This window comes from Nannobrachium achirus (genome assembly GCF_963921795.1).
Source record: "Nannobrachium achirus genome assembly, chromosome: 13".
In the NCBI taxonomy this organism is placed as follows: domain Eukaryota; kingdom Metazoa; phylum Chordata; class Actinopteri; order Myctophiformes; family Myctophidae; genus Nannobrachium; species Nannobrachium achirus.
The window spans coordinates 13,359,884-13,384,068 of record NC_137833.1 but is presented as its reverse complement, the minus strand read 5'-3'; the positions used below and the strand labels follow the sequence as shown (position 1 = coordinate 13,384,068).

The 24,185-nt window shown below is 42.1% G+C and overlaps 1 protein-coding gene across 2 annotated transcripts in view; it reads left to right on the top strand.

Moving 5' to 3' along the window:
- The first annotated feature begins 5,776 nt into the window (after positions 1-5,776).
- The window catches only part of LOC308297658 (phosphatidylinositol 3,4,5-trisphosphate 3-phosphatase and dual-specificity protein phosphatase PTEN-like), a 33,089-nt gene continuing 14,680 nt past the window's right edge, over positions 5,777-24,185 (top strand). For both annotated transcript variants that reach the window (XM_080741187.1, XM_080741186.1), the window contains exons 1-5: positions 5,777-7,203; positions 18,179-18,263; positions 19,076-19,120; positions 19,803-19,846; positions 21,480-21,718. In XM_080741187.1, the coding sequence (XP_080597313.1) occupies positions 7,125-7,203; positions 18,179-18,263; positions 19,076-19,120; positions 19,803-19,846; positions 21,480-21,718 (492 nt within the window). In that variant the 5' untranslated portion in view covers positions 5,777-7,124. The remainder of the gene's footprint in view (positions 7,204-18,178; positions 18,264-19,075; positions 19,121-19,802; positions 19,847-21,479; positions 21,719-24,185) is intronic.

Below are 24,185 nucleotides of genomic sequence, written 5' to 3'. Positions count from 1 at the left end.
TTCTTCAATCAACCGGATGATGCAAACATTTACTTGTTTTGAGGTCTCTCCGTGCATGGACTTTAAAGCACTTCTATAGAACCGTAGTGTCTCAAACGTAGCCTATTCATATCTAGAACCACCAAAGAATATTTATTTGGCCTCGGACCCCCCATATGAAAATATTTTGTGCCAAGGAGTTCAAGATTTGTGTTGTTATGTTTAAAACAAAACATTCCAAGTTTCCCAAATATCAGCAGATCTACAAGCTATACCCCACTTTGAGAACCACTATAGAACCACACAATAGTAGCCTATAAGAATGAATATAATGGAATCCATTGTTTGACTGAATGTCCTCAAGCAGTGGGCACACATGAGGCTTATAGATCTACTGTACGAGTCTCTCTCTTACGTGTGCAGGGGTGTTCCTTTCTGTCCGCAACACTTTCCAGAAAATTCTTTACCCCACATAACATCACACAGGCAAGCATGCTTGTTTGATCAACATCAAGAGAATGATTTTTTTTGTGTTTCATAAAAGTCGAGAATTTCTTTTTTGCTTGAAGTAATGGGATTTTGTTGTTTTTGCATCACATTTCGCCCCTTGGTAGTATAGTAGACAACAGTATGGAATACTGGCTTAAGTGGTTAATGTATGTTTCCTTGTTTTGTAATCAAAATCTGTAATGTAACTTGTAACTACAGTTTTCAAATCATTGTAGTGGCATAAAATAAAATATTTGAGAGATGTGGTGGAGTAGAAAAAAGTAGTATAGTAAAGGTACATCAGAAATGTTTTCAGAACAGTACTTGAGATATACTTAACTAATTTCCAACACTTCATTTCCTAATGTTGCATCTCTCTGTCTGTCTGTCTGTCTGTCTGTCTGTCTGTCTGTCTGTCTGTCTGTCTGTCTGTCTGTCTGTCTGTCTGTCTGTCTGTCTGTCTGTCTCTCCAGTCCACCTGTTCCATATATGTCAGTAGGGACTGGAGAGATTATTTTCTAAACTGAGAATGTTCAAAAGTAGATGCATATAACAAACTAAACCTTTGAACTTTGATGTCCAATGAATATGATCTGTTGCATCAGGTGGATTTTACTGACTGACACCAACTGTGATGCAACTTCACCTTCAAGAAAAGCAGGAGAAAGCAATTATGATATTAAGCAACGGTAGGCCAAACATAACCAGCTCAGTAGCCTTGTTGTGATTGGAGTGTCTGTCCGAGGCTACCCAATGCCTCCCTTCTTGGCACTCAGCGCCAGGGGTTGGATTGGGGTAAGTCACACACTAGCATCATGTCCAGGGGACGTACTTACAATTTGCAATTTAGGCATTTATGCAGAGACAGTGTTGTGCCTCAGTAAAACTATGATTACAGGTAAACGAAGAAACCAAGCATCAGTTCAGTTGTACATCAAGTTGCCTCACGCTAAAGAAACAGGACATGGGCTACTGACCTGTGGGCCACATGGCCTAGGAACTGTTGGTTCCCAAGGCTTCCCAAAGAACTATCTAGTCAGAGGACAGACGTCTGCCGGGCCATGTGGCCTTAAGGCTGTCAGTTGTGGGGTGCAGGAATCAGTACTGCTCAATCAACCTAGGGACAAATAGGCCTGATTTACACTGCCAGCCAAATCCAGCGTGAATCAGATCTGTGTCACATCAAGATTGGAATCCGATTTGCTTAAATTAGTAATGCAGACAGGTCACATGCAGGTCACATGCTTTTTTACAAACCACATCCAGAGGTGGTTTCAAATCTGATTTCTAAAGATGTGTCACAGTCTGAATGCACTAACCTGGTCTAACGAGCCAAGTCACATATCAAACTGTCCAAAACGTCACTTGCAGCGCGACCCGAGTGCCACTTATGTCATTACAGAGCGCGCAGATTGCATTTTGATTTACAAGAGTGCAAGGTTGTAATGAAAATAAAACGGTTCTGCACAAGTTTTACACTACAAAAGAAATGGCGAGCAGCATTCAGTGGACAGATGGAGAAATTCAACGCCTCTAGCACTTTGGGGGGATGCCTCAGTACATGAGCAATGTACAGGAACAATTAAGCCAATATATGAAAACATCTCACAGCATGGCAGAAAATGGGTTCACAAGGTCCTAAAAGCAATGTCAGAGGGAAATTGAAAAGTGTAAAAACACATAAAGAGAGAAAGTCATGGCACCTACGTTGTTACCACAGTTGTTAACCAAAGCAGATATGTCGACGCAGGGCACTTTGGGTTGAAGTTGTTAAAATCAGTCTGAAGTCTGAACACACAGAACAGATCCTTATCACTTGCAAATGCAGTGTGAACAGTCGGGCCAAAAGATCGGATTTGAGAACTAAATCAGATTCAGGCTAGATTTGACTGCAGTCTAAATCCAGCCTTTAGACATGATCTACAGTTGTCTCAATAGAAGAGCAGGGCAGTGGGACAACAACCAACCACCCCAATTGTATTAATTGTATTGTAAGTTATATTATGCATATGTTGTATTAACATACTCCTGGACAACATTATATTTTATTAATTTCTTTTTTTTGAGTTTCAGTGAAATTGAGAACAGGAGCGCTCGTCGTGCGGCGTGGGGCGGAACAAGCGGTCGCTTTGATCCACAAGAACGACAATGACAACGTAGCGTCGGCAGGAATGATAGCGCCTCAGGGTTAGGGTTAGGCATAGTTTTACTGAGGTTAAGATTAGGGTTAGGGTTAGAGTTAGGCGTAGTAAGCTAATGGCTAAACACAGCCGGGCTAGGCTAGTAGATAAATAACGAGAGTGGTCGCAAACGAGTGGCGTCAGCGACTACACAAGTGAATGGCTGTTGTCGCCATCTCATGTTGATTATGCAGAATTACACAGGTGCGCTGATAAGAGACTATCAAAGTGAATTGATCCAGGTGGTGTTAGGGGTGTGTGGTGAACTACAAAACGAGCGCTCTTACCCCAATCTCACTGAGTTACCCAAACTGACTGTAACATATATTAAAGTGCTCCTTCAAACTTCCAGCATGGACATGGCAAACAGGTGTCCCTTGAAAGGTTAATAATTAGTGTGGTTGCAATTTAAATTAGATTTTATTCAAAAACTGTTTGTCAAAATTAGCTTTTACACTCAGCTCAGTTTAAAGTTTATACTGAGCTGAGTGTAAAAGCAAATTCTATGTCCCGCCCACCCATCTTACCACTTAACACGGGAGCCATTCACGGCTGCCATGTTAAGAATAATACGAATAAGTTCCCCAGAATCCCCACTGGGGACACTGTGGGCATGTTCTCTCCTCCGTGTCATCAGTGCCCATACCCTAGGCTGGGCATAGGCCCTTTTGCCAACCCCATCTATAGTGTATGGGCACTGATGACACAGAGGAGAGATGCATGTTCTCCCCATGTCCCCTATAAGGTCGGTACCCTCACAAAAAAACATGCCGGTCTCTATACTGCCTCCCCCTGGTCAGCCGGGGCACCTGATGGAGGGGAAAGGAACTGCTTGGAATAACGTGTTCCTTCCACACGCAATGTCCTACCTGTCTGGTGATAAGAAGCGGCCTGCTCACTCCTCATGCATTAAAGGAAGCATGTTCGGGGATCTCCCCAGGTTGGCAAAGGGAGAGTAGCGCCCAGGAGTACAGTTTAGGCAATTGGCACTGTGTATTCCCAGTTTGGATTAATGAAACTAATGTAGTATATACTTTCCTATTAATCTGTACCACAATCAAAACCAATTTATATTTTAAGGTTTTAAATATAAACTAGAGGTTTGCTCCTCATTTAAAAGATCCTCTGTATTGGTGATATGAGCTTCTAGTTCATCTGTTATGTTTTGTTTTGTGTTTGATGATGAGACGAGACCTTTGATGTATACTGTTTCTTGTATGAGGCTCAGGCCGTCCAACAATTTCATTCAATGTGAATCCATATCTTTCAACGTACTCCTTTAATTCAAGACGTACTTGATTTTCAAACTTTTCTTTTGGCACTTCTACTTTTTATGTGAGTTCAAAATCATTGCTGCCACTTATATGTGTTCGGCGGCACAAACGTCCAGCAAGGTTTGACCAATCCACAAAGCCGATGGGCCGGGGCTTGGCCAATCGAGGAAAATCGTGCTTTATCAACTCCACCCATTTTTCTTATGATATGATGTCACGTGAAGCTTGAACATTTCTGGGGATTGGCCCATTTATAGTCTGTTTGGCTGAAATGTCAAGTGAAGCTCAACAATCCACCAATCCTCAAGGTTTTTGGACATATGCCCGTTTATGGCCATCGGATTGGCTACGGGCATAGACAGCCCCTCTCGTGGCCTTTATCCACCTGTTTCCGCGGGAGTTTACTGGAGATTATTTGGACCTGTTTGCACCACACTTCCGGTTTAACAGCAGACATACAAGCTCACGTCGCGTCGCAGATGCAGCCTGTTGTGAGCTTGTAAATCACACTCGGCTGCGGCGCCGGAAGTTCGGTACAGCGTCTGCGCAATGCACTATGGGGCGTTGGAAACTCATGGATATATGGCCTGGGACGTATATCACTCTGTGTCTTTCCAAGGGTTTTCCCATTGGATGATATCACCGTGTGTTTTCTCAATGGTTTTCCCATTGGATGACGCCAGCGCAGACATGTAGATGCAGACACGCGGACGCAGACACTCTTTCTCGTTTGTACATAGGCCTAATAGTGTTATTTGTTATGCTTTGTTGATTAATTGAATACATAGGACCACAATGGAAACAAGTCCCCAGCACTTTTTAGTGTTATCCTTTTAGCCTCAATGTCTGACTGTAGGCCTACCACGTGCTGTTTACATTTCGGACTATTAAAGTATTCAATCAATCAATCAATCAATCAATCAATCAATCAATCAATTAATCAATCAATCAATCAATCACATCAATCGGCCCACTTGCAATATCCTGATGTCCCAACAGGGGAACCACTTTTTTTCTATGATTACTCACTCCATGGAGACTTGAGTTCAATAATAGTTTTCCTTTTTTGTCGCATTCCTTAGATAATAATTTGATTATAGTAATTTTACCCTGATGGTTTCCCCATCCAGTGCATGCATTTGCGTCCCCATCCAGGGCCATATATTTTGGTCCCCATCCGGAATCAATGGGGTAAATTTACTATAATCACATTTTTGTGTTGAGGAATACAAAAATTGAACTCAAGTCTATATGGCATGAGTAATCAATAGGGAAACAAAATAATTTTGGGGATGAACTACTCCTTTAAGGGGTCCCTAGCACAAAATATTTTCAGATGCGGGTCAGGAGACAAATAATACAAATTTGAGGAACGGCTTATGGCTACAAAACACAGTTTCTGTTTGTGAGTGTCATTGTATTTACATGACACTTTAAAGTGATATTGCAACCCTAATTAGACACACATGATCACTATTTGACAGAAGGGAGCCCTACCAGGAAAAAAAATAAACATTAAACATTAAATAAATATGACAAATACAAATGCATGTAGATATCAATCTCGTGTGTTCAACACTCCTGTGTGTGTGTACTGTGTAGCCTACTGTATGTGTGGGGGGGACTATATCTCGTAAAGGCGGCAGGATATGTGTTGTAAAAAAAATCCTAGCCTGCTCTATCTTCTTTTTTTCCTTCAGTGGGAGGCCATGATGGAAGCCTGAGAGAGAGAGAGAGAGAGAGAGAGAGAGAGAGAGAGAGAGAGAGAGAGAGACTAGAGCAAGGTAGAAAGAGAGAGAGAATTAGAGCAAGGGAGAGAGAGAGAGATAGAGAGAGAGAGAGAGAGAGGCAAAGCAAGGGAGAGAGAGTAGAGCAAGAGAGAGAGCGGATGGGGAGAGAGAGAGAGAGAGAGAGAGAGAGAGAGAGAGAGAGAGAGAGAGAGAAGAAAGGAAGATGATTCCCCGGGACGGAGGAACTGTCATTAGAATCCGTGCAGAGCGCTGATGATCCAAACACCATAGCAGCTCGGTGTGCAACACATTCACGGTGGAGCCTGTCACTTTTACCCCGACTAGCGCTTCTTTGCCTTTTACCGGACCGGATCCATCGACGACCATGTTGATTCGTTAGTTAAGGAGGAGGAAGAAAAAAAGGGGGCTCTTTTTTTTCCTCTCTCTCTCAGCAGAGAAGAAGCAAGAAGAAGCAGGAGGAGGAGGAGGAGAAGGAAAGGAGGAGGAGGGGGGGTAGCAGCAGCAGCAAGCAGCAGCGTTAGCTACCGACGCTAACATCCTAGCCATAGCCCACGGTGCTAGGCTAGGCTAGCCAGCGAGCTAGCTTTTAGCCGGGTTAGCTACAGGCTAGCCTCCTCGGCTACCTAGCTTCCCTCTCTCCAGTGCAGAGCGACTACTGGATCCAGGGCTGCTCTCCCTCTCCCTCTCCCCCACCACCACCACCACCACCCCGCTCTGACTCAATCACAGCGGAGAGGATTGGGATTCAGCCTCGGCCTTCCTTCGCCGCGTCTACCGCGGAGAGGAGGAGAAGGGGGGGATTTCTCATCCAAACCAACCCAAGGACTATACTTTTTTGCATGTGTGTTTTATTTTATTTCGGTGTTGGGGGTCCTGGTCCTCTTGCTGAGGCCGCTACTGGGGGAGGAGGAGGTGGAGGAGGGTCTCAGGCTCGAGCTAAAAAAGCCTGGATTTCAGCAGGATTCGTGGGGGGGTGGTGTAGGTAGGTAGGATCGGAAAGGGGGGGAAGAAGGAGTGACAGGGAGAGCGAGAACCGCCGCCTGCGGAGGAAGGGGTGACAGAGAGAGGGTGAACCGCCTGCCTGCCCGGCCCGGCCTGCCTGCCTGCCGCCGGGGCCTGGATGTGTGGATCCGGGCCTCCCGCAACGGCACGGATCGCCACTAAAAAGGCCCGTCTTTATATGCTCCAAGAAGAAGAAGCAGTTCTAATCCTATTGACGGGCTACTGCTAACCGCTACCGCTGTTAGCTATACCCGCTGCTCTGCACCAGCAACCATACAACGGTGCAGCGTTTATTTACCCCCACAGCGGGATGAGGAGGGGGAGGGGGGGAAACAAGACATTCTCTGGACTGTGAACGATCTAAGGAAATATTATATAAATATATACTTTAATCATTTTTCAAACTATTAAAGAAAATAGGACTCCTGTGCCCCACTTGGCTTTTTACAATGGCTGCGATTATAAAAGAAATGGTCAGCCGGAACAAAAGGAGATATCAGGAGGATGGCTTCGACTTGGACTTGACATGTATCCTTTTTTATTATCGTTCTGTCTGTGTGGCTGCTTGGGATTTTTTGTTTTTGTTTCGTCGTTATGAATCCTGGACGTCGCGTCTTTAGGGATGGGGTGATGTTGATCATGTTGGATTGTTATTTTGTTGAAAGACCTGCAGAGGAAATGTCAAATGGGCTGCTAGCTGTAGCTACAGTTAGCACTCCAGTGCTTTCATTTGGTTTGACTCGGTTAGGTTAGGTCAGTGGTTCTCAAACCTCTTCATGTCGAGGACCCCCCCAGATTGACACTTATTAGCCCACAGACCCCCATTTGAAAAGAGATGCCAGGGGCCCTCATATATATTATATATATATTTTTTTTTTAACTGCTGTAGCAGTGATTTTCTACCATTTTAATTTCAGGGACCCCCAGTTTGACATGCTACGGACCACCACATTTAATGGTATTTCTAACTTCAATTCACATCGTCAAATCAGTGTTAATTTAACTCTTGGGTGTACAAATGGCCCCCTTAGCGTCCATTTCGTTCAATTTGTACATTCTCAGAGTTACAATACTGTACCCATAAGGGTCCATCTGGTGGTTCCTAGCTATCATTTAGCTGGGGACCCCCTGGAACTCCCTCAAGGACCCCACTTTGAGAACCACTGGATTAGACAGAGCTGTGCTTTCCAGCCCTACCGTAGCTGTCAGCAAAGCGTGTTTGAAAGATGGTGGATCTGTCAAAAAAAAAGGGGGGGGGGGGGCACGCTGCATGCATACATGTCGCAATCATATAATCTCTTTGCAACCCCCCCCCCCCCCCCCCCCCACTCTTGACAACCACAAAGCTGGATTATTCTCAAATATTTTGTATTTTTAATAAATATAGACAAAGCTCGCAATCTGTGACATTTACCAGTCAGTCAGTCCAGCCAGCTGTGTGACTTTAAAGGGGGAATAAATGACACCCACACTCAGGGCTGATCAATCAGGAGGACCCCAGCAATTAATTTCTGTGACTGCAGGTCCATTTTCTGCATTTATTTCATTAGACACTCATTACTGTATAGTTTGTAACTGTGGTTTTGACGATGAGGATGATGTAGGCAGTTGATTGCGACCGTCGGGTCGCAGTTACTATCAAAACCTCGACCAGCTGTCCGTCAGTCTGTCTGTCACACGTCACACTTTTGCCCCGCTCATATCTCCGCAACCGTTGCCCCAAACGATTGCCTCCAATCAATTCTCACATGGCCGTCTTCTAGCGCCACCATGAGGCCAATTCTTGCAAAACACATTTTTGGATACTGCTCCTACAAATTTTGCCCTAAAATCACGCAAATCGGTACACACTTGCTCTAGACTCATGTCATCAACATGGATCTGTCCCATTTAGCGCCACCTTCAGGCCTGATTTTTTTCAAACACATTTTTGGACACTGCTCCTACAGATTTTGCCCTAAAATCACGCAAATCGCTACACAGTATGTCTACACTCATGTCATCAACAGGGATCTGTCCCCCTGACGGTCGCTTATCTCCCGATTAGGGAGTCTTACTGTGGTGTGTGTGAGATTCATATTCTGGTGACAATTCTGACTAATAAGAGTGACACGTTTATGAAGAAGTGGGGCTCCGTTTATGTTAGCTCTGCTGCAAAACACCCCCAAAGATATTCACAACCAGGATTATTTCCTGGTGTCCTTTTATTCTTGCTGCATAATAATGTGACCCTGTACTTTTTGATAGATTTCCAAAGTATCTGCCACAGCCTCAGTGTAGTTTTCCTTCCCTTTTAGGACACGTTAACCCATGAATTGCCATAATTCATAGGCTACTTGTGCAGTACTTTATATGGAGCCTGTGACAGTTGTTGTTGACCTGGTTCTGCTGAATGAATATCCAGACATGGTGGGTATAATAACGCTACAAATTGCTGGTTAGCCGGTTTGGGTTGGTCTTTACCACGATCAGCGTTATGTAGACCACTGGTTCGCTCAATTATATTTCAAGGACCCCCGGATTGGTATTCATAAGCCCTACATAACTTTGAGAGTGTGTACATTTGTCTGCAAGGGTTTCCTAACCCCCAATTTAGCTTGGAACCCTCTGGAAACCCCACAAGACCCCCAGGGGTCCCCCAGACCCCATTTTGAGGACCCCTGATGCAGACCTTAGCCATATGTAATGAGAAGCTGGTTGATGGGATATTATTGCATTGCTTTTCAGGTGAGTGTCCACTTGAGATGGCATTTTTTACAAGATAAAGCCACCTTTGTAAGATCAGTGGATGTCTTATAGCAAACAAAATCAATGCAGTGCAGTTTCACAGCTTGAGTTTTGGCAAATGGAGATTTAAGTAGGTCATGTAAGTGTTTATTGGATTAATTTGGTTATTGTCTATTGCTGTATTATTGCTGTACTAACTTGTAATTAATTTTGATAACCTTTTTTCAATGTTATTTATTATTAGAGTAATCATAATCCAGATGCATATCGTCTGTCGGATGGAAACCTCATATGACCACCAAAACATATTTTTCAGGATTAGAAAAAATTAACCCATTTAGAACGGGTACACAATATTTTGTATTATTATTTTATGCTTTAACTTTTGAAAAATAGCAGATATACAAGCTCACAGCGCGGCACGGAGTGCTGCGCTGCGAGCTTGTAGATCTGCTATTTTTGAAAAATCGTGAAAATTTTAATTTTGACCCGATTCTATAAGTGTTTTTTGAATCCTAAGGTTTTTTTTGAAAAACCCTATGTTTCTATGTCAGTAATCTGGCTAGCCATCGTCAAAGAAAAGGTCCTTTTCACTTAACTGGAGCTCAGTTAGTCTGTTCTGGAGAGACTACTATGTCAGTGGTTCTCAAACCTTTTCATGTGAAGGACCCCCAAACTGATATTTATTTTGCCACGGTCCCGCATCTCAAAATATCTAGTTCCAGGGACCACCCAGAAGCAAAATTTGAGTTACAAACGTTCGCTTAAAAAATGTATATATTCAAAGATTTGCACATATTTTCACGACTTTTTCAAAAAAAGCTGCCGCGCTGCGAGCTTGTATATCTGCTATTTTTCACTGGTTAAAGCATTCAATAATTCTAGGCATAAATGGGATAAAAAAAAGAATGAAAATAGCTAATTTACAGTAGAAGCAACAACACGTCGCGGTGTGAGTTTGTAGATTGTTGCGTGCCACCATTGGACGACGAAGGGTTCAGTTGTTGCTCAGACTAATTGATTTAGTTTTTTTGTCGATTGTTTGATATGTAAGAAGAACTATTTACATATAAATAATATATATTCGTTTGAGTAAGATTAAGCCGGTTATCATTGGTTCTAAATATTGGTTTTAATATTTCTGGTGAATTGCCCAGCCCTAGCCTGTGTTGAGGGTGATGTTGCTGAGCCAGGGGCCATCGCTGCTCAAACTGATGCCATTCCAAGGACAAGTTGGTGTGAAAGTTCTCTCTTGTTAAAAATCCATCCGCTTTTGGACCATCCCTTTTATCATGTTCGGCACGGTGTCTAAAAACAATATGGGCCTGCTGCAGTTATGTAATGCAGTATCACAGTTCTGGGAATTGCCCTTAAAATAGCGTACCAGTGATCTTGTATCAGCAGCAATGCTGTCCGAGTGCGCTCTCTCTCTCTCTCTCTCTCTCTCTCTCTCTCTCTCTCTCTCTCTCTCTCACCCACCACCATCACTACTTTTCTCTTCTACTCCCACTCTAATTCTCCCTTTCCCTCCCTTCCTTTCCCCAGCTCTCCTCCTTTCCTGCCCCCCTCCCCCCCATTCCCTCTTTCCAACTCTCTCTTTCCCCCCGTCTTGCTCTCTGAAGTAGTAGATTTGGCGTATGCACCAAGCTGAAGCAGGACTGGCTTTGGAGTAGAGAGGCATGCCTGAAACGGCAGTTTTTCTTTTCCTTTTTTTCCCCCCTCCCCCCCTCCCCTCCTGCTCTCCTCGCAAGGAGCTTCCGTTGGGGGGTCCTGCGTGTGCGTTTCCTCCCAGCTGCAGAGAACAAGCCCCCCCCACAATGCCCTGGGCCCGGCCCGAGTCTCTCCTGGGAGCACTGGAGCTTTTTAAAAACACTTAGAAATAGTCTGGGCTGGAATCACTTTACCACTGGGTCTGAAGGGTTATGGTAGCCCATGAAATGGCACAAAGCACTTGGCATTTTGCGTCCTAATTAGGACTTTGGAGGCATTAATGGAAGTTATTGCAATACAGTATGTATAGACACGCTTCCATTTTAAGAACTATTATGGTGGAGGTAGGCTGGCCATATGCATTAAAAGAGCGCCATTGATTTGCTGGTAGCCTCATTGAACGAAGGCTGTAAGACCTGCTCTGTGTTCATAAAACATATGTATGATCTATTGATATACTGCATTAGTACAGTATTTGAATCCATCTTTAAGGGAGTCAACGCGGTTTAGTTTTTTCTGCAGGAATTTAGTTTAACCACTTAAACCCCAGCATCCCTATTGTGGGGAAAGCTCTCGCGGAAAACAGCAGATTGACAAGCTCACAATGTGTCGCGCGTGACCCGTGTGTCACTCTACTATTTTCAGCGAAAGTTTTCCTCGCAATAACAGAAAACAGAAGATTCACTACTAGCATAGAGCCCCGAAGGACTCTGCTCAACCATATGGGGTTTAAGTGGTTAAATGCAAATGCGTTTGGCCATCCTCTTGTAGTTTCAGTTTGACAGCCATCCCCGCGTTCATCAGTCAAAAACCCCTTTACCAGAAGACCAGGGCTGCACACGCCTACGTGCATGCATGCATGCGTGCGCTAGGGATGGGGCGATAATTATTTTCGTCACAATAATCGTATCGCAGAGATATTGAGATATTGAGATATTGAAATTGTCCTTCGTCAAACACTAGGATGAATTCGCTTTTGTTGAGCTGTAAATTCAGCACCGCTTAAGCCCTCTAATCTATACTTGATAAAACAAACCTGTGAAGAGCGCATCAGCTACGCTCTTATTTAACTCTACACAAATCGATTCGCCAAATATAGCAGATCTACAAGCTCACAACACATTTTTGTCAAACGTTCCCCAAAGGATAGGGATGCTGGGTGATCAAGTGATTAACAAAGGTGGCATTAGTTAAGTATGAACCATATTCTTTTATTATTGCGGTAACACAGTTAACCGGGAATAACCGCAATTATTTTGGCCACAATAATCATGAGATGTAATTGTCACATTGTGCCATCCCTAGAGTGCACTGTACACACGGGAAAAGTTAGGAATGTTGCCGAGTGGCCGTTGCCTTTATCTCACCGTCATATTGTTTTGGACCATTAAGAAAAAGCAAATAAACATAAGGCTCTGAAAAAGTCCTGCTGAAAATGAAAGCGTCTCTTCCAATTAGAAATGTTCTGCCGTTTCTATTTTCTGACATCACCAACACAGGAAATGTAAGAAAAGGTTGCCCTTTAGTCGGTGGTTAAAAACGCTGAATCCCACGGCTTATGGCGACGTGCAGACTTCAGTTGCAGGTAGGCGTTAAAAGCCGAGTCGGGGAGACATGCATGCCAACTCAATTATGCTTTTCTCTGCAACATGACACCGAATTGGATATGGGTCTTTACGATTGCATGAATATCCTAGTTTAATTGGTTCTGACATCCCCCCCGCTATCCTTCACTGGAATATAGAGCCTGGCATGTTCGTTGATGGTCTTTGAAGAATGTCAGTGAAGGTGTAGTTTATGCTGGAACCTGGTGTGAATATATAGAACTATGCTCGCTGATTTAACCTCTTAAACCCTGTGTACTTCGTCCACCGGAGTTCCCCAGAGTTCTATCCTTGGCCTTTAACCCCCTCTACACCTACGGAAATAGACGATTTTTGCAAGCTCGAAACGTGTCACATTGCGATGTGTTGTGAACTGTGATCAGCCATAATTTTAAGAATGCTCGCCTATTATGATACGTCTAGAATAGAGATGCTAGGAATCAAGCTGTTTAAAAATGTTAATAATGGTTTAGTAGTTTTGGTGTGTGTTGCCTACAGTTTCTCACACGTCTCTTGGCCATGATGCCCGAGTGTGTCGGCACTATTCAAGGCACCCTGAGCTTCCTTCACCTGCATACAAAACAACCGAAACTATTACGGCAGGGGTCTTCAACACGGGGGTCCGGGACCCCTAGGGGGTCCTCAGAGTTACTACAGGGGGTCCTCCCAATCTTTGTGTGATTAAAGCTTGTCTTTCTCCTTTTTTATATTTACCACTTGAACTTTAGACAAAAATAGCATATCTACGAGGCGTTGTGAGCTTGTAGAGTGGCTATTTTTGGCAAAAAGGTTTGGTGTAGAGGGGAAAAAGAGCAGACAAAGTACAGAATGAAAGGTGAAGTTTATTAAATATTGATGGTTCAAGTGGTTAAATATCTGAAAACAAATTGACATGAATCCAAAATACACTGATTATGCTGTCAAACGATGAAACTATATGGTATCTATTGGGTTGTGGGGGTCCCTGCTTCATCTCTCTCTTGACTACGGGGTCCTTGGCCTAAAAACGTTGAAGACCCCTGTATTACGGTATGGATGATGGACATGTGTATTTTGGATTCCTGGTTTGAAGAGCTTCCTCGGTTTCTGGGAGGAAGTCGGCGTCTCCTTTTGCATTCCATCGGTTCAATATTCCGCTCGGTTCTGGCCGAGAGCTCGGAGGAGAGATAAGCCCAACATTTTGCAATGATCTCGATATAACTTTGGGCTCTAAAAATACATGCAGGTCAGGCTGTAGTGTAGAGCCTCTCCTAGTGCACCCACATGTGGGCCTGGCTCAAGCCGGAGCACTGTACTCCTGTCCCCTCTGCCTGCCTCGCACAGTCAAGGCCATCTGTCACAACAGACACACACAAGCTGATCGGAGCCCTTTAGTTCCCATCTATCATGATCTATGTCCTCCTGACTATATGATGACAGCTTCTGGTGTAAGAGGCAATGAATCAAACTATTTGAATACATTTATGCAAATATAATCACTAACATTATGAAATAATAGATTTCATAACCCCTGTTCTATAGTAGACGAAATGTAAAAAGCTAAAATAAAATAACATGAAAGATGTCCATATAAAAGCTTTCAATGCGGTGTATCACAACGCATTTGTGGCCAATGTTGCGCGACATTGTTGTGCGGCGAAGTATAAAATAATGCTTAATCATAGTGCTTAATCAATTATTTGATTAATCCAAAAAGTAACTGATAGAATAATCGCTATGTAAATAATCAATATAGCTGCAACCCTATACAATGATTTAACTTAAATGCTGAGCAACTCTGTCTAGATGGATAATTGTTCTGTGCAGTGTTCATTTTGTCGACTAAGACTAAAAGACTACAAGATTTAGATATTTTGTCGATTAGACTAGACGAGACAAACAATTTCACAAGACTAAGACTATATTATGTTTGTTATTCAAAAGACTAAATCTAAGTCTAAGACTAATGGCTGTAAAAATTAACACTGGTCTGTAACATACATCTTTAATCTTTACATTTGAGAATGGCACTTATCTGTTCTTTTCAAATCTTGTTGGTTTTGCACAGAGTAGCAGACAGTGTCAGATGTGATTGATACTGTGTGTTACTAATATATTATTTGTAGAGCAGAGATTTTGTTCCTGGCAGTGGCACCGTGGCATACACTAGGCCAGGGGTCCTCAAATACAAATCTTGAAGGTCCAGAAATATTTTTTTGAAACAGGTCCGGGTCCGGAAAAAAAAAGGCGAAGGCGAAATAAGGCGGATACATTAATACAGTATGTACTGTATGTATGTATGTTTATTATAATCATTAGAATTGTTTATTTTAATTATTATTATTATTATTTGGAACTTTGGAAATCTCAGTTGGAACTGTTACCCCTGCTACCCGATGCTGGATAAGCGGTTGAAGATGGAAGGATGGATGAATGGATAATTATTTATGCATGTAGAGTAGGCTACATTATTTACATTTATTGTGTAGCAATAAAACACTGGCTTATAGTTTCATTATTGGAAACTAAAGAGCATAAATGCAATATTAGGCTTGTCGTTCAGAATGGAAAATAAAGTGAAACTTAGCGTGAGGGGGAGAGGATTACTTGACATTCAGTTGACACACGTACTGCACAAGCCAGACTGTGCTGTTGCCTATGTCAAATGGCCAGTCAAATCAGGGTCAACGAGTCATAGTTATTAACCTAACACAGCCTAGGATAGCTGGCAATAATATGCGACGACACATCACATTGTTAAAGACGCATGATCACGCATCGCGAGTTTCGCGACCATTTCTCGTCTAATGCAAGCAGTTGGAGCCTTACATCGTGGATATTAATGTGTTGCTGTTGTCCTCTCCAATTGAACAGCCAAAGGTAGAAGATCTCTAAGAAGTTATTAATCCAGTGGGAGCAATGGTTTCCAAGAGGTTTTAGCAACTTTTTTAAGGCAGCGAGCGGCATGAGTGTGTGAGGAGGGGAGGGGAGGGGGGAGCAGCATGGAGAGCAGACTGCTTCGGAGGGAAGGAAAACCTTTGATCTACAAGCCCACAGCACGTTGCACCCGCGACGCTTTGTGGGCTTGCAAATTGGCGTAGGGGACGGGGTGTGTCTTGTGAGCCTGTGTATGTGTTTGAGCGAATGAGCACATACACACCCACGCACACACACACAAACACAAATCACACACAGTCAGTCCGATCGTCAGATACAACTGTGCGGAGATTTCTCAGAAATGTGCCGCGGTCCGGACGGAGGTGCGCCTGGGTCCGGACATGGACCGCGGTCCGCCTATTGAGGACCCCTGCACTAGGCATTTGTTTTATTTATTCTTTTTTTTTTGAGAACTCAGAATTACACTGTATTTTTCGTAATATCTTTTATTTTGACCGAGTAACTGATAGTAGAAGACGATGACTTGTTCAGAGTTATGTGGGTATATTTAGCCTAAAAGACTAAGACTAGGACTAAAATATTTTGATATTTAGTCGACTAAGACTAAAACAATTTCAGAAGACTAAGACAGGAGTAAGACTATATGGTGTGTTATTCAAAAGACTAAGACTGAATCAAAATTTGCTGAAAAAATTAACACTGGTTCTGTGGCAGTCGTGCGGCTGTACAGTATGGCGATATGTAAAATAATGTTCAATTTTAAAGGCATCTTCCTTTGCTGGGCCTGTTATCATAGCCACATGGTGCCTGAATAGATTTGGGTGTTTGACTGGTGCTGCTCATTGGTGTGGTTCTGGTTGGGATGTGGGATGATCTTTGTAAGGTTCAGCCTTGGTGCCTGCATGGCCGCAGGATGCTTGTTGTCGCACACGGTGGTGGACTGTAATAAAGTGCATTGACTTGAGTATCTGTACTACTAGGGATGGGATGATATGATATGAAAATGTCATATCACGATTATTGTGACAAAAGAAATCACGATTTACAATGTTATCGTGATAATCAAAATCCCTTATCCTGGGGCGGAACATTTGCCAAAAAATAGCAGATCTACAAGCTGTGAGCTTGTCGGCTATTTTTTGGCGAGGACATTTGATAGAGAGTGAAAAAAAGACTATCGAGTATGTATATTATAAGTACCTTTTACCAATTATAGAGGGTTTAAGTGGTACTGGGTATGCAGCTCTGCAAATAAAAGGTGAATTGATCCCAGTGCATGACGAAGGACGATATCACGATACATAAAATCTCAACAGTACGATTATTGTGAATGTTTTTTTATCACGATAAACGATAATATCGCGTATCGTCCCATCCCTAAAGTACATTGACTTCAGTATCTGTACTAGGGGTGGGACAATAAGCGATATTTATCGTTTATCGTGATAAAAAACACTCAAGATAATCGTATCGTGGAGATTTAATTTATTGTGATATCGTCCTCCGTCATGCACTGGGATCAATTCACCTTTTATTTGCAGAGCTGCCTATTAAACCCTCGATAATTGCTAAAAGGTACTTGATCCGCTATTCTTTGGCAAATGTTCACCCCCAGGATAATGGTTGTTTGTTGAGGATATTTTGATTATCGCGATAATATCGTAAATCTTGATTGCTTTGGTCACAATAATCATGATATGAAATTTCCATATCATCCCATCCCTAATCTGTACTACCAATTCCACAAATGCCTTCAAAGTCGGTAGTAACACAGATCTTTCAGAAATGCCCAAGAATAGCAGATGTGCAAGCTCGTAGCAGAAAGCTTGTATATCTGCAGTTTTTGAACAGCCCCTGCTAAAATGACAGATGCTTTCCCGGTTTTTATGGATAAAGTAAAAAAAAAAAGATTGAATACGTGTACTTAACTTTACTGTTAGTATTTTTGGATACTTGTGACTTTCACTCTGCTACATACAAAGACTTAAACTCAAGTACAAATGTTATTTGACAGAGCAACTTTCACTTGAATAATATTTGACCAGGAGTATCTAGGGATGGGACGATATGAAAATGTCATATCACAATTATTGTAACCAAAGAAATTGAGATTTATGATATTATCGCGATAATCAAAATATCCACAACATCCTTTATCCTGGGGCGGAGCATTTGCCAAAGCGACGAGTTGTGAGCTTGTAGATAGGCAATTTATTGTCAAAGAGATTTGCTATAGAGACTAGAGAGTGAAAAAAAAGTCTGTATCAAGTACATTATTTACAGGTCCGTTTTTACCAATTATAGATGGTTTAGGTGGTATCGTATGTGCAGCTTCAGAGTTATGATGGTCCTTGAAATGTAAACGTTTGAGAACCACTAGTATTGTTATTGTCTTGCAGTCATGAATTGCACATAACCAGCTCTGACAGTGTGATTAAACCAGTCCCAAATATATGGTTCCAAATGTGATGGAACCGATTCCTGTTCCTCAATGTTGGACGCGGTTCCTCTGGTTCCGGATCCCAGCCCTAGTCATACTGTATACACACACATATTGTACGGCTCCTTGACCCACGGCTGAACAGATATCTATCCTAACATCATTGCTATGGGCTTTCCAGCAGAGAGACTGGAAGGAGTGTACAGAAACAACATAGACGATGTTGTACGGTGAGTCCTGTCGCCTTGGCCTCAGGAGGCCACGTCTTGTCGCTGTCGGGTGGAAACCTTGTATGTCCAAGATCCATTATTTTGTCGCTCTTATTTAATATGTTTCGATATTTATAAAAACCCACAGAAAGACTTGATCACTTTCAAGCCGCAGATGTTAAAAGTTTAGTCAGGAACACTCATGTCAAAGTAGGTTTAACCATTTATTGCATAAATGGAATACAGTTTATTTTGACTATACTTGTTCTGTTCTCCACTTTTGTCTGATAAAATACTCAATCAATCAATCAAAATTGGAGTATGACAGTGTGACGTAATGACCAGCTGATATGTGAATGAGGAATGGGAAAAGAGCTGACTGACAGTTGACTACAGCTGGGCGGGGAAAGACTCTTGTGTCCTGCATAAACTAACGCTCCAATTCTTTAAAGATAGCTGATATGCAAGCTCAGGATTATTTCTGCGACTTTTCCAGTGAATTTCAAATTTGTCTCTTGTCAGATTGGAAAACTCACACGTCCAAAACTGTTACTTCTCAGGATTCAAATAAAAAAAAGGCAAAAGTAGCAGATCTGCAAGCTCAAAAAGCGTCACTTCGTGCCACACTTCAAGCTTGCGGATCTGATACTTTTGATAAGTTTGCGTGACGCTGTAGATGATCAAGTAGGACGTTAATCTACGCCAAAAAAGTTACAATGTGGAGACGAGTGGTTTCTGCCCAACAGCAAGGGATTTACTAGGCCTGCACATGTACTGTAGGTGCTCACATGTGGTCTTGTTCTCACTGTGGCTGTGCTCTTCTCTTTCCGCAGGTTTCTCGACTCAAAACATAAAAACCATTACAAAATCTACAACCTGTAAGTGTTCCCAAAAAGACTAACCTCACTCTGTTACTAATACACGATAATACTATTTAAATGAAGCCGTGTTTACCAACTGTAGTACATTCTTTTCAACTATCCCCAGTTTGATATGCATTAGGGCCATGTACCAGCATTAAGGGAAATGGAGCCCTTATCGGTTCCCAATTATCAATCATTTTTACTGGGGACCCACAGGCCAAGATACAGAACGGCTAAAGCCGTGGTTCCCAAACTAGCCTGTGACCCAAAAGAGAAATTAGTGAAAACCGCGGCTTCGCGCCGCGTTGTGAACTTGTAGTCATGTGGATCGGCTATTTTCACTACTACTTAAACATTTATTTTCTAATTTATGGAATTTCTTAGATTTTTCTTTCATTTCTTCATGAAATTACTGAAAACATTCAATTTGTTTTTTAATTCACATAAATCTTTGCTATTTTGGCAATGTTTATTTGAAAATGTTTTGAAATAATGACTAAAAATGAAATATAGGAAACCCCCAAATTAAGGGAGTAAAAATGTGTGCGCGACCCACAAATGGGTCCCGACCCAGTGTTTGGGAACCAGTGAGATAAAGCTTAACAGAATGGAGTCAGTACATACTGTAGTAACGCACAGGGATGAGTGACTTCCCTCCCTGTTTGACCGTTAACCGCCTCTGTTCTTCCCATTTCAGCTGCGCAGAAAGACACTACGATGCTGCCAAATTTAACTGCAGAGGTAGGCCATCCCGTTTCTCTCTCTCTCTCTCACACACACACACACACACACACACACACACACACACACACACACACACACACACACACACACTCTCACTCTCTCTCTCTCTATTACACTTCAGCGATCTCATGTTCTGGCCTGGCCTGAAAGCCAGACTTGTACAAGGTCATTGTCTCTCTGCTGCTGTCTCGTAGGGCTGTGCGTTGTGGCTTCAAATCAATATCAATTATTTAAACAACGTTTGCCTATATTAGGATTAATGAATGATTATATGTACTGTATATAAAAAAAAGGGGAAACTAGCTGTTAGATTGTAGATGAGCTATTATTGCATGCCATTTCAAGTGTAAATACAGGGCCAAAGTGGTTAATCAGACAAATCTATCTGAACCTTTTTCTATCCATTCGTAGAGATGACATAAAAAAAAAAAAAACACAAGTTCGATTATCTCAGCAGCCATAACCCACAGCGACCCTCTTTAAGTATTTTTAAGCATCCTGCGCGATAGAATCACATTTACACTGCATCTAAAGACTCCACCTTTTGCACAAAAATCGCGCATTTTTACCCCAATGTTCCTAGCAGCTTCTCCTGAAGCTATTGTATTCGCACGATGTACACTTTGTAGAAAAGTAATGTGTGGGTTTGCTATGCAAATCTTTCCCCAGAGTGTCTCCTACGCAATTTTCGTCACCAAAGTATCAGGTTACAGTTTGCTTCAGCAGTGACGGCAGCGCAGCAGCGAGAGCCTAGCTAGCCGAGAGCCTGTATCTTACAAGAAGTTGGCGGCCCTTCGGGCCACTCACCTCTAGAGTTCGGCCCACTCACCTCTTCACAGCAACATACTGTCTGTGTGTGTGTGTGTGTGTGTGTGTGTGTGTGTGTGTGTGTGTAGGGGTGTGTGTGTGTGTGTGTGTTGCTAAAATGAAAACATTGAAATAATGAAAATAAAACATTGGCAGGCCTATTATAGTAATAATAATAACACAATTAGGCCAAAACTTTTTTTTTTTTCCAAAAAACTTTTTTTTTCTCAAAAAAACTTTTTTTCTCAAAAAAATATTTTTTCTCAAAAAAATTACAAATCCATTTGATTGCTGGTATACCGTGAGGGCCCCCAGAGGGGGCCCGAGCTCTAGATTTGAGGGCCCCCAAAGGGGGCCCGAAATTCTAGTTCAATTAACCGATATTAATCGCAATCAATATTAGTTCGACCATGGGGGAAAAGGAGGCGAGGCATTGTGAGCATGTAGATCGACTATTTTCACAATTTCTGCCTCTAATATTTGACAATTTGGCCAATGTTTAATTTGTCACTTTAGAAATGTGCAGATAGCATGCCCTCTATACACTTAAACTTTATGTTGGTTTGTTTACTGTTGAGGGAGAAAACAATATTGCACATTAAGTTAATTATCTGGGGACCCCCAAAAATAATGTGAGGACCCCCAGGTTGAGAACCACTGGTCTATGCTATGTTGACGAATTGAATGAATGGAAACGCGCCCCCAGGACGCGTTCCCATTGTGGTTATCCTTTTAGCCTTAATGTCTACCGTACGGCTGTTGCCGTTTACATTCCCCCACCAATAAAGTATTCTATCAATCAACCCCACCCCCAACCCCTCAGTTGCACAGTACCCATTCGAAGACCATAATCCACCTCAGCTGGAGCTGATCAAGCCGTTCTGTGAAGACCTGGACCAGTGGCTCAGCGAGGACGACAATCACGTGGCAGCCATCCACTGCAAGGCGGGCAAGGGCCGCACCGGTGTGATGATCTGCGCCTATCTCCTCCACCGCGGCAAGTTCCAGGAGCCGCAGGAGGCGCTGGACTTCTACGGCGAAGTCAGGACAAGGGACAAGAAGGTCAGTGGACGCACACTTTTCTTTCTTTTTGTTCTCTAACTCAGGTTTTTTTTTTAATCTGATGCACCCCTACATTATAATTCTCACTCCCTGCACCTTGTATTTATAGCTTATCGTCGTCGTTGTCGGGTGGAAACCTTGTATGTCCAAAACCGTTCATTTTGTATTTATCATCTATAAAATTTACTAAACTAGTGAAAACAGCAGATCTACAAGCACACATGTAGATCGGCTGTTTTCACTAGTTTTGTGCGACGGTCTGATGAAGCAGGGCTTTGCTTTACCAAAAGACGTACACATTTGAAACTTAAAGATACGAGGTTTCTGCCGGAAATTGAAGATATTTGAGTGATTATGTTGGGAGGAAAATGTTGAGATAATAGCCATTTTGGTTAGAACTGACTGAAAATAACTTTGTACTTCAAGTTTAAAATTATACTAAATATTCTTTTAACTCATTGAATGCCCTTTTCAAGATGGCCGCCAAGTACCAGGATGCCACGTTCCTAAATTTCTAGTGCACGGATCAATTTTTAGTGCACGGATCGTGCACGCCCATGCACCATATATGCACCATATGTGTAGTACTTTTTAACAGCTTTCAAACCAAAAAATCCGCTTGGAAATCCGTTCAGGCATTCATGAGATAGAAGCCTTCAAAGTCAGACAAAACAAACACTGCCACCTTCCTAAATTTCTAGTGCACGGATCAATTTTTAGTGCACGGATCGTGCACGCCCATGCCTAGATCATGCACCATATGTGTAGTACTTTTTAACAGCTTTCAAACAAAAAAAATCCGTTCAGGCATTCATGAGATACAAGCCTTCAAAGTCACACAAAACAGCCATTTTTGACATTTTGAAAGATGTGTTTGTTATGGGGCTAAACATGCTCATGCCTAATACATTTGAGGCATTTTTAGAATTTCTTTTATATAAAAATTTTTTGAAAAAAAAAAAAATCGTTTTTTTTCTTTTTTTTTTTTTTTTTTCAAAATGGCTTCCAACTCGGGAAACTCGGGCTGTGGCAGCCTGGGAGTACTGTAATAACTCGTGAAACTCGTGCCTTGGCAGTCAATGAGTTAAGTGTCCAAATAAATTCCAGTTTAAAAAAAAACATAATATTAGGTCTGAGACATAATATTATGTCTCAGATCATAATACAATAATAGAAATGTCACGGCTAATCTATCAACAACCATTCTATTTCGGCTGGCAAACTGTTAATATGAGCATCAAATCAATATTTCAAATGTGTTTGTGTGTTTATTTTTTTTGCACATGCATGCCATAAAAATGACACATGATATTTGTGACATCATCAACTTGCGACAGGCATTTCCCCTATTGAGTGAAAGATTAGCTATTTCTAGAAGAAAGAAACATTTTAGGTGTTTTAAATTTTACATTGTAGTTATAGAGGACAATTATAATGTATTAAGGTATATTTGTCGTATTAGCCAGGGATCCTTTTAAAAACATTTTAACCCCTTTAGGACAGGAACACTTTTTGGGGTTTTCACCTGTCAAGACACGGGAACCCCTTTTAGGGTTCTGGTTGCTATGTACAGTATATAGCAACATTATATGTTTTGTAATCTATGAATAAATATTTCGTCATTGTCGGGTGGAAACCTTCCATGTCCAAAACCTTCATTTTTTGTTATTTTAAAAACAATTTAAAATAGTGAAAATAGACGATCTACAAGCACACAACACAGCGTTTCACTACTTTTGTGCGACACTTTTGTATGCTTAAGTAGGGCTTTAATTTACAAAAAAAAAACACACACACACACACACACACACAGATTTGAAACTTTGGAGATACAAGGTTTCTGCCCGACAGTGATGATTTGAACTTTCCGAAAACTCGGGTAACGATGTAGGAGTCATTTTTAAAGAGGCGGTGCCATAGTTTTGTACTTTTTCTGGTTTTCATGTGTCTAGGTTGTTGACAGTACTTTATTAAGGCCCTATCAGAGTACAGTCTGCGGTGATAAGTCATCACCGCGGTGTAGTATTCTAGCTATCACCTAAAAATGTATTACAAAGCCTTGGTGATGGCTAGAAAACTACACCGCGGTGATGACTTATCACCGCAGACAGTACTCTGATGGGGCCTTTAGACCCCCTGGTGTGGTTATTATGAGCAATTATGTATTCCCTTTGTATTTGGGGTTTCTTCCTGGAGCCTGCCACCTTGTGGGTCAAAAGTGCAGATCCAAAAACACAGATAAAATTACATCATATAATCATCCCCTCCCCTTTTACCATTCACCCAACACTGTGGGTGTGGCTAACTTCAGCTGGGTCACCACCCACCATGACAACCAGGCATAATTAAAAGCAGGTAAATTACGGTAACTAATTTACTAATATTTAAAACATTGCTGAACTAATGAACTGCCAGGTCTTCCTTACCTTTTAACGTGGGCATGTGCGCGAAATGCGCGCACGATCTG